The sequence below is a fragment of the Pagrus major genome, chromosome 20 (assembly GCF_040436345.1).
Source record: "Pagrus major chromosome 20, Pma_NU_1.0".
Taxonomy (NCBI): Eukaryota; Metazoa; Chordata; class Actinopteri; order Spariformes; family Sparidae; genus Pagrus; species Pagrus major.
Window position 1 is genome coordinate 27,502,493 of NC_133234.1, and position 13,951 is coordinate 27,516,443.

The 13,951-nt window shown below is 47.2% G+C and overlaps 1 protein-coding gene across 1 annotated transcript in view; it reads right to left on the minus strand.

Annotated features, from left to right (window-relative positions):
* Positions 1-360: 360 nt before the first annotated feature.
* The window catches only part of LOC141015573 (monocarboxylate transporter 12-B-like), a 17,148-nt gene continuing 3,557 nt past the window's right edge, over positions 361-13,951 (minus strand). Inside the window, 7 exon segments of the mRNA XM_073489697.1 lie at positions 361-1,794; positions 6,183-6,442; positions 6,513-6,745; positions 6,747-6,830; positions 6,998-7,278; positions 8,781-8,924; positions 9,054-9,157. Of these exon segments, the coding sequence (XP_073345798.1) occupies positions 1,586-1,794; positions 6,183-6,442; positions 6,513-6,745; positions 6,747-6,830; positions 6,998-7,278; positions 8,781-8,924; positions 9,054-9,157 (1,315 nt within the window). The 3' untranslated portion in view covers positions 361-1,585.

The window sequence follows — 13,951 nt, forward strand, 5'->3', positions numbered from 1 at the left end:
GCAGTAGCTTGTTCCGCTCGCCACCGTCCTGCCAATCGAGATGCGTCGATCCCCGAGTGCGGCGTAACATGGAGGAGAGAGCTCCAACGTTACGGCGACTTTGTTAAAATGTTTTCTTCAGACATCAACACAACTCTTATTTTGATGCCAACAGGAAGCTGTGATGTAACAGCTAGTGTTCTTCTCACTGTTGTCACGGTGACCGTTGACTCTTTGTTTTTCTGACCTTTACTTTTTCAAAATGTGTGTTCACTGAACATTAACTCATTTCCTGTCGAGTACGGAAGGTTAAAAAATAACAGCTAAACACGGATTCATGTTGAGATTTCATTTGTTTCTTGTGACTTGGAAAATTGGAAAAAGGGTTAAGATTTTTATTCTCTGACACATTTAAACATTTTTTAAAAACTACGGAAGACAATTAGAGACACTTTAAATGCCACGGGGCTGTGGGTTATGGAAGATTTAAAATGACAAAATAAAAAACAAATCAAAGAAAGAGTGAAAAATATAAAACATGTTTTTTATGGAAGGGGATTTGGGTTCAGACTTTTTCCGTCAGAAGAGATAAAAACAGTCAGAACTCTTCTTTACGTCTTCTGTAAAAAGCAAATAACATGTTACATTTTTTAACATTATTTTTTTTGGCATTTTAAATCATGTTTAACAAACCTCTAAAAATCATATCTTCAATAATTCATCAATAAATTAATTACTTTAACGGAGCCACAGACTCCTGACGGCACCGATCACTGGACTCGTCTCTTACCTGCTCTGTGTCCTCCGTAACACAACTAACCATTATTTTCTTCAATAATCGATCAATCATCTGGTGTGTTAGATATCAAAACATTCAGTTTACATATTAAACAGAAAATATTCACATGTGAACAGTTGAAACACAAATTTAAATGTTTAATCGATGACATTTCATTTTCAGCTAATCAGCTGTAATATTAATGACATCGACAGGTTTCTGTTGGCATTAGACACTTTAACACTTTAAATGGCGACTTCACACTAAATCCACCTTCTGACTTATTAATTAAATGTTCAGCCTCTTCAGCGTTTTGGACGTTTGTTTTTATTTTTCATATCTGTTAGCTCGTTAGCATCGTTAGCATCTTATCTTCACTGTCCTGTCAGGTGACCGAGCAGCTTTACAACAATAAAAGGAGAAGAACTTTCTCCAGACAGGAAGTAAGTGGTTTGGGTTTCTCCTTTCACTTCAAAATAAAAGCATACAGGTTATCATAGTGTTGTTGTTTCCTCTGTTGAAAACATCCGACGACAGACTCCGAACATGAATCTGTCTTCAGGTCTCCTGGTAAACCTGGAGGCCAGGTGAGTGGTTGTGATTGGATGAACTGGCGCCGTGTTTGTGTTCGAGTTGTTTTTAAAAAGCAGATCCACTTCCTGTGAAGCGTCTGATTAACAGCAGGTTTTCATTATTGATTCCTGATGATGCTGATCGTGTCTTAAAGCTGTTTGTTATTATTGTGATGATCATGATGACGTCACTCCGACGTCACCGCCTCCCGTCATCTCTGCTGTCCATAAATCCGATTGGTTATTTCCTTCGATGCTACGAGGCAACGGCCATGAAGCACTCCGATTGGTCAGATGCGATGGTGGGGAGGGGCTCGTGCTTGGTGTCCTCGGCGACGGCGGACACCCGGCGTTGGCAGCGGCGTATCCCGCTGACGATGGAGAGGATAAGCGAGCTCAGCACCATGGCGGCGCCGCTGAGGAAGAAGGTGGCCATGTAACTTCCTGTGACGTCAACCAGCCAGCCTGCAGGAGGAGGAGAAGTTCAGTTCACTGAAACCATTAATCGATTAGTTATTGACTTCAAATGTATCGACGACTGTCAGCATTTTTTAAGCAACAATGCCACAATATTTGAGTGTCTCTGGCATCTTTACACTTTCTGTTTGTGAAGATCCTGAGTACGGTGTTCCTGAGGGTCAAAACACAACAATCCTTAACGTGTCCTCCTTTCAGCCTCAGTCCTGATTCTTTAACTGTTCTTTCAGGTACCGTGTTCTGTCTTTTTCAAAGCCACCAGACTCCTTTAAAAAAACAGTCATTTTACTGGGCAGAATTAGGGATTTGCTGGTCTGCCGCTGCCTCCATCAGGTGGTTGGTTTGTCTTATTGTGTGACTTCTGTGTTTTAAAGAGTTTGAATTCACCAAAGTCACACAGACAAACTAACTGACGGAGGCTGCGGCTGACAAACAAATCCCTAATTCTGCCAAGTAAAATGACTGTTTTTTTTAAAGGAGTCTGGTGGCTTTGGAGAGAGAAATCAAGCAGCTTCAGTCTCCTGTTGGATGATCTGATGACGGCGAGTTAAACAGTGAAAATATTCTAAATGTAGCGCACACTTACTGTGGACTGATGCATAGTTTTTAGGTGACCGCGTCCACATGACACCCAGCTGCTGATATGTTGTGTTTTGACTCTCAGGGCCACCGTTCCAAGTTCCTCCTCCGGGTTGTTTTTAGAGATTTCAGCTGTGCTCTTTGCTCTCGTGTCACTAACACTAACTAACACTCACTGACCAATGAGCTGCCGGCGCTGAGACATGGCAGGAGTTACATAATGAGGTCGACAGGAAGCTGAGGTGTCTGAGCGTTACATCACAGAACAGCCGTCAGGTCAGCAGGTTTATCACCACCGACACAAAGAGTCAACCTCACAGCACTGGAATGTAACTGAGTACAGTTACTCTATTTTATGGAGTATTTTCACTTTAGTACTTTCTACTTCACTACAGTTACTGGATAGCATTTGTTACTTTTCAAAATAAAACCTTGGGTACAGCTGACATGTGATGAAGCATTAAAGTGAACATGAAGAGCTACAACATGTGAGCACATCTGTAACGACGATCCTATAATATTAAATATATATCACATATGACATAATTACTACTCTTCTTTTTACATTCTTTGTGTTTTGTTGGCTCCTCCGAAAAATCGCCACCTTACCGTGGTGGAGGGGTTTGTGTGTCCCGGTGATCCTGGGAGCTATGTTGTCCGGGGCATTAGCTCCTGGTAGGGTCTCCCAAGGCAAATTGGTCTCAGGGGAGGGACCAGACTAAGAGCGGTTCAAAAAGATCCTATGAATCGGCAACTACAGGGACAGAGCACCTCGCCTGGTATGGGGGCACTGGGGCCCTCCCCTGGAGCCAGACCCGGGGTTGGAGCTCGCCGGCGAGCGGCTGGTGGCTGGGCCTTGGCCCATGGGGCCCGGCCGGGCTCAGCCCGAAAGGACAACATGGGGCCGCGCCCCTGTGGACTCACCACCCGCAGGGGAGAGCGATCGGTCGGGTGCAATGTACATCGGTCAGTAGGCAAAGGGGGGGACCTGGATGTCCTGACCCCCGGCTTCGCGGACTAGCTCTTGGTACGTGGAATGTCACCTCTCTGGCAGGGAAGGAACCGGAGCTGGTGCGGGAGGTAGAGCGGTACCAACTAGATATAGTTGGGCTCACATCCACGCACAGCACCTCCTTGAGAGGGGCTGGACTCTCTCCTTTTCCGGAGTTGCCCAGGGTGAGAGGCGCTGGGCGGGTGTGGGGATACTCACAAGCCTGAGCGCCGCTGTGTTGGAGTTCCCCCCGAGGGACGAGAGGGTCGCCTCCATGCGACTGCAGGTCGCTGGAGGGAAGGCTCTGACTGTTGTCTGTGCGTATGCACTGAACAGCAGCTCAGGCCTTCAATGGACCATGTTCAGAGCCTCCATTGTAGAGGCGGCTGCTAAGAGCTGTGGTCAGACGGTCATCGGTGCCAGTCAGGGCGGCAACCCAAGGATCCGCTGGTGGACACCAGCAGTGAAGGAAGCTGTCAAGCTGAAGAAGGAGGCCTTTCGGGCTTGGCTGGCCCAGGGGTCTCCTGAAACAGCAGACTGGTACCGGGAGGCCAGGAGGGCTGCAGCTTCAGCAATCACTGAAGCAAAAACCCGGGTGTGGGAGGAGTTCGGTGAGAAGGAGTTTCGGTTGGCCTCAAGGAAGTTCTGGCAAACCATCCGGCAGCTCAGAAAAGGGAAGCAGGCCTCAGCCCAGGCTGTTTTCAGTCGGGGAAGGGACCTGCTGAACCGGACTGGGGATATCATCGGGCGGTGGAAGGAACACTTTGAGGACCTCCTGAACCCGACTAACACGTACTCTGTAGCAGAGGCAGAGTCTGAAGACTCGGGGGAAGACTCATCCATATCCCTGGCAGAGGTCACTGAGGTAGTCAAGAAGCTCCCCAGTGGCAAGGTGCCAGAGGTGGATGAGATCTGCCCCGAGATGCTGAAGGCTCTGGACATTGTTGGGCTGTCATGGCTGACACGTCTTTGCGGTGTTGCGTGGAGGTCAGGGACGGTACCTCTGGAGTGGCAGACCGGGGTGGTGGTTCCCATTTTTAAAAAGGGGGACCGGAGAGTGTGTGCCAATTATCGGGGTATCACACTGCTCAGCCTCCCTGGGAAAGTTTATTCCAGGGTGCTGGAAAGGAGGGTCCGTCCGAGCGTCGAACCTCTGATTCAGGAGGAACAATGCGGATTCCGTCCCGGCTGTGGAACAGTGGATCAGCTCTTTACCCTTGCAGGCTTGCTGGAGGGGTCATGGGAGTTTGCCCATCCAGTCTTCATATGTTTTTTAGACTTGGAGAAGGCCTTCGACCGGGTCCCCTGGGGAGTTCTGTGGGGGGTACTGAGGGAGTATAGGGTACCGGGGCCGTTGGTACGAGCTATCCGGTCCTTGTGCGACCAAAGTGAGAGTTGTGTCCATATACTCGGCACAAAGTCGAATATGTTTCCAGTGGGTGTTGGACTCCGCCAGGGCTGCCCCTTGTCTCCGATCCTGTTTGTGATATTCATGGACAGGATCTCAAGGTGCAGCCATGGTGAGGAGAGTGTCCGGTATGGGAACCTCAGAATTGCGTCTTTGCTTTTTGCGGATGACGTGGTTTTGTTGGCTTCCTCAGCCTGTGACCTCCAGCAGGCATTGGGGCGGTTTGCAGCCGAGTGTGACGCGGTCGGGATGAGGGTCAGCACCTCTAAATCTGAGGTCATGGTCCTCTGCCAGAAAACGGTGGATTGCCCCCTCCGCTTGGGAGAATGGAGCATGAGGTGAACAGACGGCTTGGTGCGGCGTCTGCAGTATTGCGGGCGTTGTACCGGGCTGTCATGGTGAAGAGGGAGCTCGGAGTAGAGCCGCTGCTCCTTCGCGTCGAGAGGAGCCAGTTGAGGTGGTTCGGGCATCTGATTAGGATGCCTCCTGGGTGCCTCCCCATGGAGGTTTTCTGGGCACATCCAACTGGGAGGAGACCCCGGGGCAGACCCAGAACTCGTATGACTACATATCTCATCTGGCCTGGGAACACCTCGGGATCCTCCCGGAGGAGCTGGAGAGTGTTGCTGGGGAGAAGGAGGTCTGGAGCTCCCTGCTGAGCCTGCTGCGACTGCGACCTGACCCCGGACAAAGCGGAAGTTGATGAGATGAGATGAGATGTTTTGTTGGTCCTGATTTTCTTCCCCACAAACACAAAAAAAACTTTTTTCTCTTGGATTTTTTTTCTTTTTTCTTCGTGCATAATTTTTCTTTAATAAAATGTATTTTTTCTCCTGAAATTGTTTTTTTCTTCACTTTGTTTCACACATGAAAAGAAGAGAAAAAAAAACTTTCAGGCATCAACATCTTTTTATTATTTTTCAAGCTTGAAAAAACTCCTAAAAACTCCTAAAAATGTTTTCACACATGAAAAATAACATCTCCTGAATTTCCCCGCTCAGTTCACACATGAACATGTTTTTTTCCCCTAGAACAAAATTCTTCACTCAGTTTCAAGTTTGAAATGAAAGAAAATTTCTTTTCACTTTGTTTTCACTCAGTTTTGTGCATGAAACAGATTGTTTTTACTCCTGAATTATTTTTTTCTTCATTTTCACACATGAAAAGAATAAAAAATAAAATGTACTTCTTTGTCTCCTGAACATTATGTTTTTTTTGTTTTTCCTTCCTGTAAATATTTCTTTTCTGTTGGTTTCACACGTGAACGCATGTTTTTTCTCCCAAAAGTCTTTTTTTCACTCAGTTAAAAAAAAAAAAAAAAATTCAGAGAAAAAAAAGTTTGAAAGCAACGGATTTTACAGAATCAGTGATGTAAGTGAAACGCGGCTGTTTCCTCACCTCCGATTGGGGGGCTGATGAGGTAGGGGATGGCGTGGAGGAAGTAGACCACACCCAGCGCCGAGGACAGGTACTGAGGTCCCACCAGGTCCGACGTCACCACAGGGATCAGCGCCACGTAGGCGCCGTCGAAGTAACCATAGAGGATGGCGAAGGGCACGAGGAGTGGGAAGGACTGGAGCAGCGGCACGAAGAGGCAGCACAGACCCTCCATCGCCACGGAGAAGACGTAACACGCCAGTCGGTACGGCTTCAAACACCTGAGAGAAGAACACGATTATACTTCAAACACCTGAGAGAAGAACACGTGATGTCACACATGAAGCGTACCTCCTGTCCGTCAGCCAGCCAAACGTGATGTTCCCCATGATGTCGATGACTCCCAGGATGGACATGAGGAAGGCAGCGTGCTGGTGGCAGACCCCGACACTCAGAGCGTAGGGCACCAGGTAGATGAAAGGCAGGCTGCACCCGGTGGCCAGGAACAGGAAGGACACAGCCATGCCCAGGAAGTCCGGCAGCAGCAGGAAGCGGTACTCCTTAAAGGACAGGAAGCAGGAGCTGAAGAACCACCTCCTCTGCAGCTGAGGGGCGGGGTTTCTCGACAGTAGAGGCGGCGGTGGCGGCGACTTTCTCGATGGTAAAAGACTGTCCTCTGATTCTTTGGATGGTTTGACAGCAAGCTCAGCATCCTGTGATGAGATGTTACCTGCAGCAGGAGACAGACAGGTGATTATTTGCACATAGAGCAGGAAGTGACATCACAGTACTCTTGTCATACAGTACTGCTCCTCACCAAGTCTCTCCTCCCCCACGGACTCCTTTCCCTCCCCCTCCGCCCACTCCTCGTCCTTATGTGGTTTGATTGGTCGGAGCAGTGCCCCGCACACGCAGAGGTTGGCGACGAAGGCGCTGAGGACGAGCAGCGCCCCCCTCCACGAGTACAGCTCGATGAGCAGCTGCACCACCGGCGCCAACACGAAGGTGCCGATCCCGCTGCCTGACATGGCGATGCCGTACGCCAACGCCTTCCGCTGGCGGAAATAACAGCCAACCATGGTGATGGCCGGGGTGTAACAGAGAGCGAAGCCCACACCTGGACAGAGAGGACATTTTATGAAGTGAGGACATTTTTATAAAATGGGGACATTTTTATATAGTGAGGACATTTTTATAAAGTGAGGACAGTGAGAGTAGTGAGGACAGTGAGTACAGTGACGGCAGTGAGGACAGTGAGGACAATTAGGATAGTGAGGACAGTGAGGGCAGTGAGGGTGGTCAGGACAGTGATGGCAGTGAGGACAATGAGGGCAGTGAGGACAATGAGGATAGTGAGGACAGTGAGGACAATGAGGATAGTGAGGACAGTGAGGACAGTGAGGACAATGAGGGCAGTGAGGACAATGAGGATAGTGAGGACAGTGAGGGCAGTAAGGACAATGAGGATAGTGAGGACAGTGAGGACAATGAGGATAGTGAGGATAGTGAGGACAGTGAGGACAATGAGGATAGCGAGGACAGTGAGGACAGTGAGGGTGGTCAGGACAGTGAGGACAGTGAGGACAGTGAGGGTGATCAGGACAGTGAGGACAGTGAGGGCAGTGAGGACAGTGAGGACAGTGAGGACAATGAGGATATTGAGGACAGTGAGGACAGTGAGGACAATGAGGATAGCGAGGACAGTGAGGACAGTGAGGGTGGTCAGGACAGTGAGGACAGTGAGGACAGTGAGGGTGATCAGGACAGTGAGGACAGTGAGGGCAGTGAGGACAGTGAGGACAGTGAGGGCAGTGAGGGCAGTGTGGACAATGAGGATAGTGAGGGCAGTAAGGACAGTGAGGACAATGAGGATAGCGAGGACAGTGAGTACAGTGAGGGCAGTGAGGACAGTGAGGGTGGTCAGGACAGTGAGTACAGTGAGGACAGTGAGGGCAGTGAGGACAGTGAGTACAGTGAGGACAGTGTGGACAGTGACGGTGGTCAGGACAGTGAGTACAGTGAGTACAGTGAGGACAGTGGGGACAGTGTGGACAGTGACGGTGGTCAGGACAGTGAGTACAGTGAGTACAGTGGGGACAGTGAGGACAGTGAGGACAGTGGGGACAGTGAGTACAGTGAGTACAGTGAGGACAGTGTGGACAGTGGGGACAGTGAGGACAGTGTGGACAGTGACGGTGGTCAGGACAGTGAGTACAGTGAGTACAGTGGGGACAGTGAGGACAGTGAGGACAGTGGGGACAGTGAGTACAGTGAGTACAGTGAGTACAGTGAGGACAGTGGGGACAGTGAGGAAAGTGAGGACAGTGAGGACAGTGTGGACAGTGAGGGTGGTCAGGACAGTGAGTACAGTGAGTACAGTGAGGACAGTGGGGACAGTGAGGACAGTGAGGACAGTGTGGACAGTGAGGACAGTGTGGACAGTGAGGACAGTGAGGACAGTGGGGACAGTGAGTACAGTGAGTACAGTGAGGACAGTGAGGAAAGTGAGGACAGTGAGGACAGTGTGGACAGTGAGGGTGGTCAGGACAGTGAGTACAGTGAGTACAGTGAGGACAGTGGGGACAGTGAGGACAGTGAGGACATGTCCTGTGTGTTGACCTGTCAGGACGCCCATACTGAGGTAGAGGAACTCCAGCCTGCTGCTGAAGGAGCTGAGGAGGAGTCCACAGGAAGACAAGAGTCCACCGAGCATCACAGCCACCCGGCAGGACCAACGGTTACCAACCAGGCTGCCTACAGGAGCTGCACACACACACACACACACACACACACACACACACACACACACACACACACACACAGTCAGTCAGTCAGTCAGTCAGTCATTTGAATGTGGTCTCAGCTGATTGGTCGGTCAGAGTCAGTACCGACCAAAGAGCATGGTGGTGCAGTCCACCAGGCTGTGGACCCAGGCCGTCGCTGCGTAGTCGGCTCCGAAATGAGCCTGAAACTCCACGAAGAAGATGGACACACACCTGCAGACACACACAGGAAGTGATCAGTGAGAGTGAGTGTGAGAGTGTGTGAGTGTGTGTGTGTGTGTGGTCAGGTTTGAGGAGGTCAGAGGTCACAGAAAGTCTGAACACAAAGTTCCTCATCAGTTTGGATTATTGATTCATTGAACTGGTTCAAAACCAGTGACTTCCTGAACACTGCTGCACCATGAACACCAGCTGAACAGTGGAGCAGCCTGTAGGTTAAAGGAGCAGTCTGTAGTTTAAAGGAGCAGTCTGTAGGTTAAAGGAGCAGTCTGTAGTTTAAAGGAGCAGCCTGTAGTTTAAAGGAGCAGTCTGTAGTTTAAAGGAGCAGTCTGTAGGTTAAAGGAGCAGTCTGTAGTTTAAAGGAGCAGCCTGTAGTTTAAAGGAGCAGTCTGTAGTTTAAAGGAGCAGTCTGTAGTTTAAAGGAGCAGTCTGTAGTTTAAAGGAGCAGTCTGTAGGTTAAAGGAGCAGCCTGTAGTTTAAAGGAGCAGCCTGTAGTTTAAAGGAGCAGCCTGTAGTTTAAAGGAGCAGTCTGTAGTTTAAAGGAGCAGTCTGTAGGTTAAAGGAGCAGTCTGTAGTTTAAAGGAGCAGCCTGTAGTTTAAAGGAGCAGTCTGTAGGTTAAAGGAGCAGTCTGTAGTTTAAAGGAGCAGCCTGTAGTTTAAAGGAGCAGTCTGTAGTTTAAAGGAGCAGTCTGTAGTTTAAAGGAGCAGTCTGTAGTTTAAAGGAGCAGTCTGTAGGTTAAAGGAGCAGCCTGTAGTTTAAAGGAGCAGCCTGTAGTTTAAAGGAGCAGCCTGTAGTTTAAAGGAGCAGTCTGTAGTTTAAAGGAGCAGTCTGTAGGTTAAAGGAGCAGTCTGTAGTTTAAAGGAGCAGCCTGTAGTTTAAAGGAGCAGTCTGTAGTTTAAAGGAGCAGTCTGTAGTTTAAAGGAGCAGTCTGTAGTTTAAAGGAGCAGTCTGTAGGTTAAAGGAGCAGTCTGTAGTTTAAAGGAGCAGTCTGTAGGTTAAAGGAGCAGCCTGTAGTTTAAAGGAGCAGCCTGTAGTTTAAAGGAGCAGCCTGTAGTTTAAAGGAGCAGTCTGTAGTTTAAAGGAGCAGTCTGTAGGTTAAAGGAGCAGTCTGTAGTTTAAAGGAGCAGCCTGTAGTTTAAAGGAGCAGTCTGTAGTTTAAAGGAGCAGTCTGTAGTTTAAAGGAGCAGTCTGTAGTTTAAAGGAGCAGTCTGTAGGTTAAAGGAGCAGTCTGTAGTTTAAAGGAGCAGTCTGTAGATTAAAGGAGCAGCCTGTAGTTTAAAGGAGCAGTCTGTAGATTAAAGGAGCAGCCTGTAGTTTAAAGGAGCAGTCTGTAGGTTAAAGGAGCAGCCTGTAGTTTAAAGGAGCAGTCTGTAGTTTAAAGGAGCAGTCTGTAGTTTAAAGGAGCAGTCTGTAGGTTAAAGGAGCAGTCTGTAGATTAAAGGAGCAGCCTGTAGTTTAAAGGAGCAGTCTGTAGATTAAAGGAGCAGCCTGTAGTTTAAAGGAGCAGTCTGTAGGTTAAAGGAGCAGCCTGTAGTTTAAAGGAGCAGTCTGTAGTTTAAAGGAGCAGCCTGCAGGATAAAGGAGCAGCCTGTAGGTTAAAGGAGCAGCCTGTAGTTTAAAGGAGCAGTCTGTAGGATCAAGGAGCAGCCTGTAGTTTAAAGGAGCAGTCTGTAGGTTAAAGGAGCGGTCTGTAGGTTAAAGGAACAGCCTGTAGGTTAAAGGAGCAGTCTGTAGATTAAAGGAGCAGGCTGTAGTTTAAAGGAGCAGTCTGTAGTTTAAAGGAGCAGTCTGTAGATTAAAGGAGCAGCCTGTAGTTTAAAGGAGCAGTCTGTAGTTTAAAGGAGTAGCCTGTAGTTTAAAGGAGCAGCCTGCAGGATAAAGGAGCAGCCTGTAGGTTAAAGGAGCAGCCTGTAGTTTAAAGGAGCAGTCTGTAGGTTAAAGGAGCAGTCTGTAGATTAAAGGAGCAGCCTGTAGTTTAAAGGAGCAGTCTGTAGTTTAAAGGAGCAGGCTGTAGTTTAAAGGAGCAGTCTGTAGTTTAAAGGAGCAGTCTGTAGTTTAAAGGAGCAGTCTGTAGATTAAAGGAGCAGGCTGTAGTTTAAAGGAGCAGTCTGTAGATTAAAGGAGCAGGCTGTAGTTTAAAGGAGCAGTCTGTAGATTAAAGGAGCAGGCTGTAGTTTAAAGGAGCAGTCTGTAGATTAAAGGAGCAGGCTGTAGTTTAAAGGAGCAGTCTGTAGATTAAAGGAGCAGGCTGTAGTTTAAAGGAGCAGTCTGTAGTTTAAAGGAGCAGTCTGTAGATTAAAGGAGCAGCCTGTAGTTTAAAGGAGCAGTCTGTAGTTTAAAGGAGCAGCCTGTAGTTTAAAGGAGCAGTCTGTAGATTAAAGGAGCAGTCTGTAGATTAAAGGATCAGTCTGTAGTTTAAAGGAGCAGCCTGCAGGATAAAGGAGCAGCCTGTAGGTTAAAGGAGCAGCCTGTAGTTTAAAGGAGCAGTCTGTAGGTTAAAGGAGCAGTCTGTAGATTAAAGGAGCAGCCTGTAGTTTAAAGGAGCAGTCTGTAGTTTAAAGGAGCAGCCTGTAGTTTAAAGGATCAGTCTGTAGTTTAAAGGAGCAGCCTGCAGGATAAAGGAGCAGCCTGTAGGTTAAAGGAGCAGCCTGTAGGTTAAAGGAGCAGCCTGTAGTTTAAAGGAGCAGCCTGTAGTTTAAAGGAGCAGTCTGTAGGTTAAAGGAGCAGTCTGTAGGTTAAAGGAGCAGTCTGTAGGATCAAGGAGCAGCCTGTAGTTTAAAGGAGCAGTCTGTAGATTAAAGGAGCGGTCTGTAGGTTAAAGGAGCGGTCTGTAGGTTAAAGGAGCAGCCTGTAGGTTAAAGGAGCAGTCTGTAGATTAAAGGAGCAGGCTGTAGTTTAAAGGAGCAGGCTGTAGGTTAAAGGAGCAGCCTGTAGTTTAAAGGAGCAGTCTGTAGGTTAAAGGAGCAGTCTGTAGTTTAAAGGAGCAGGCTGTAGGTTAAAGGAGCGGTCTGTAGGTTAAAGGAGCAGCCTGTAGGTTAAAGGAGCAGTCTGTAGATTAAAGGAGCAGCCTGTAGGTTAAAGGAGCAGTCTGTAGATTAAAGGAGCAGGCTGTAGTTTAAAGGAGCAGGCTGTAGGTTAAAGGAGCGGTCTGTAGGTTAAAGGAGCAGTCTGTAGTTTAAAGGAGCAGGCTGTAGGTTAAAGGAGCGGTCTGTAGGTTAAAGGAGCAGGCTGTAGTTTAAAGGAGCAGCCTGTAGTTTAAAGGAGCAGGCTGTAGGTTAAAGGAGCAGTCTGTAGTTTAAAGGAGCAGTCTGTAGTTTAAAGGAGCAAGCTGTAGGTTAAAGGAGCAGGCTGTAGTTTAAAGGAGCAGCCTGTAGGTTAAAGGAGCAGTCTGTAGATTAAAGGAGCAGTCTGTAGATTAAAGGAGCAGGCTGTAGTTTAAAGGAGCAGTCTGTAGTTTAAAGGAGCAGTCTGTAGATAAGGTGAGGAAATGTTAATGAGCAGACAAAGATCTTCATTGACTGATTTTTTTCTGCCTAAACAAACTGAATAATCAAACTCTCTTTGTTTTCATGATGAACAAACTGAATAAACAAACAGACCTTAAAGGACAACACAATTTATACTGTGTTACTTTGTTTATATGTGGCGGACCCTGCCACCTTTCTAGCTTCAAACAGTGTTTTGGGACCTTACTTTCCTCTGAGAACAGCTCGTTTATTCACTGATGGAAACAATTATTGTATTATGACCTCATTAATGTTGTAAATATTAAAACTCTGAGACTACGTAGGAGCCGTCCTGTCCAGATGGCTCCTATTGGTCAATTTCTTTGCAGTTTTGCAGGCGCTAGAGAGGATGGATTTATTTGGTTCCTTTTGCTCTTCACATTGTGTAGGTCGTACTATTGGGCCATAACCACCATCTAAATAATGTTAATAATAATGATAAATCTTTCAAATCGTAGACCAGAGCTTTAACTTTACTGATTCAAAGTTTTGTGTCTATTTTGACAAATGAATTGCACTCAGAGTGTTTGTGTCACAGCAGTAAAAGAAATCCTGCAGAAAGGAACAGTTACACCTCAGACATATTTCAGTTTTACACCCTCGACGTGCGGTGGAGCTCGTACATGCTGCCTTCACTGACCTCTGTTTGTTTGATGATCTGTGGATGTTGCTTGTGTGATTGTGGACGGGGTTGGCTGCAAATGAAAACCCCTCTTTGGGATCAATAAACTTGTCTGAATCTGAATCAGTGAAGAATGAACATTTTAATTGATTAAATAATCTGATTGTGGTGGTTTGTTGATTTACATAACCTGTACAGGTGTGAGGATATGAAATGACATCACAATGAGCAAAAGTAGAAATGTTGGCACTGTCTGCTGCAGGGCTTAGGATTTGCTGGTCCAGCAGAGTCAGCCGTCAAAACCGGACTAAAAGGTGCCCGTGTGAAACTGGGTTAAAGTAAACACAGTAATCAGGAGAATATTTCAGTATTTCGAGAACATGAGTCACATGTTCCAACAAACATTTAACCCAGGGCGAGAACTGCAGTGTGAATCTTACAGCTGTGGGCTGATGTTATCTTTAGGTTCAGGACATCATCAAGGCCCGAGCACCGAACAGGGTGAGAGGCCTTATTGGAACTCAAGGAATTAATATATATCATTAATATATTTAATTCATATATCATTAATATATATCATTAATATATTTAATTCATATATCATTAATATATATCATTAATATATTTAATTCATATATTATTCATATTAACTCCAGTAG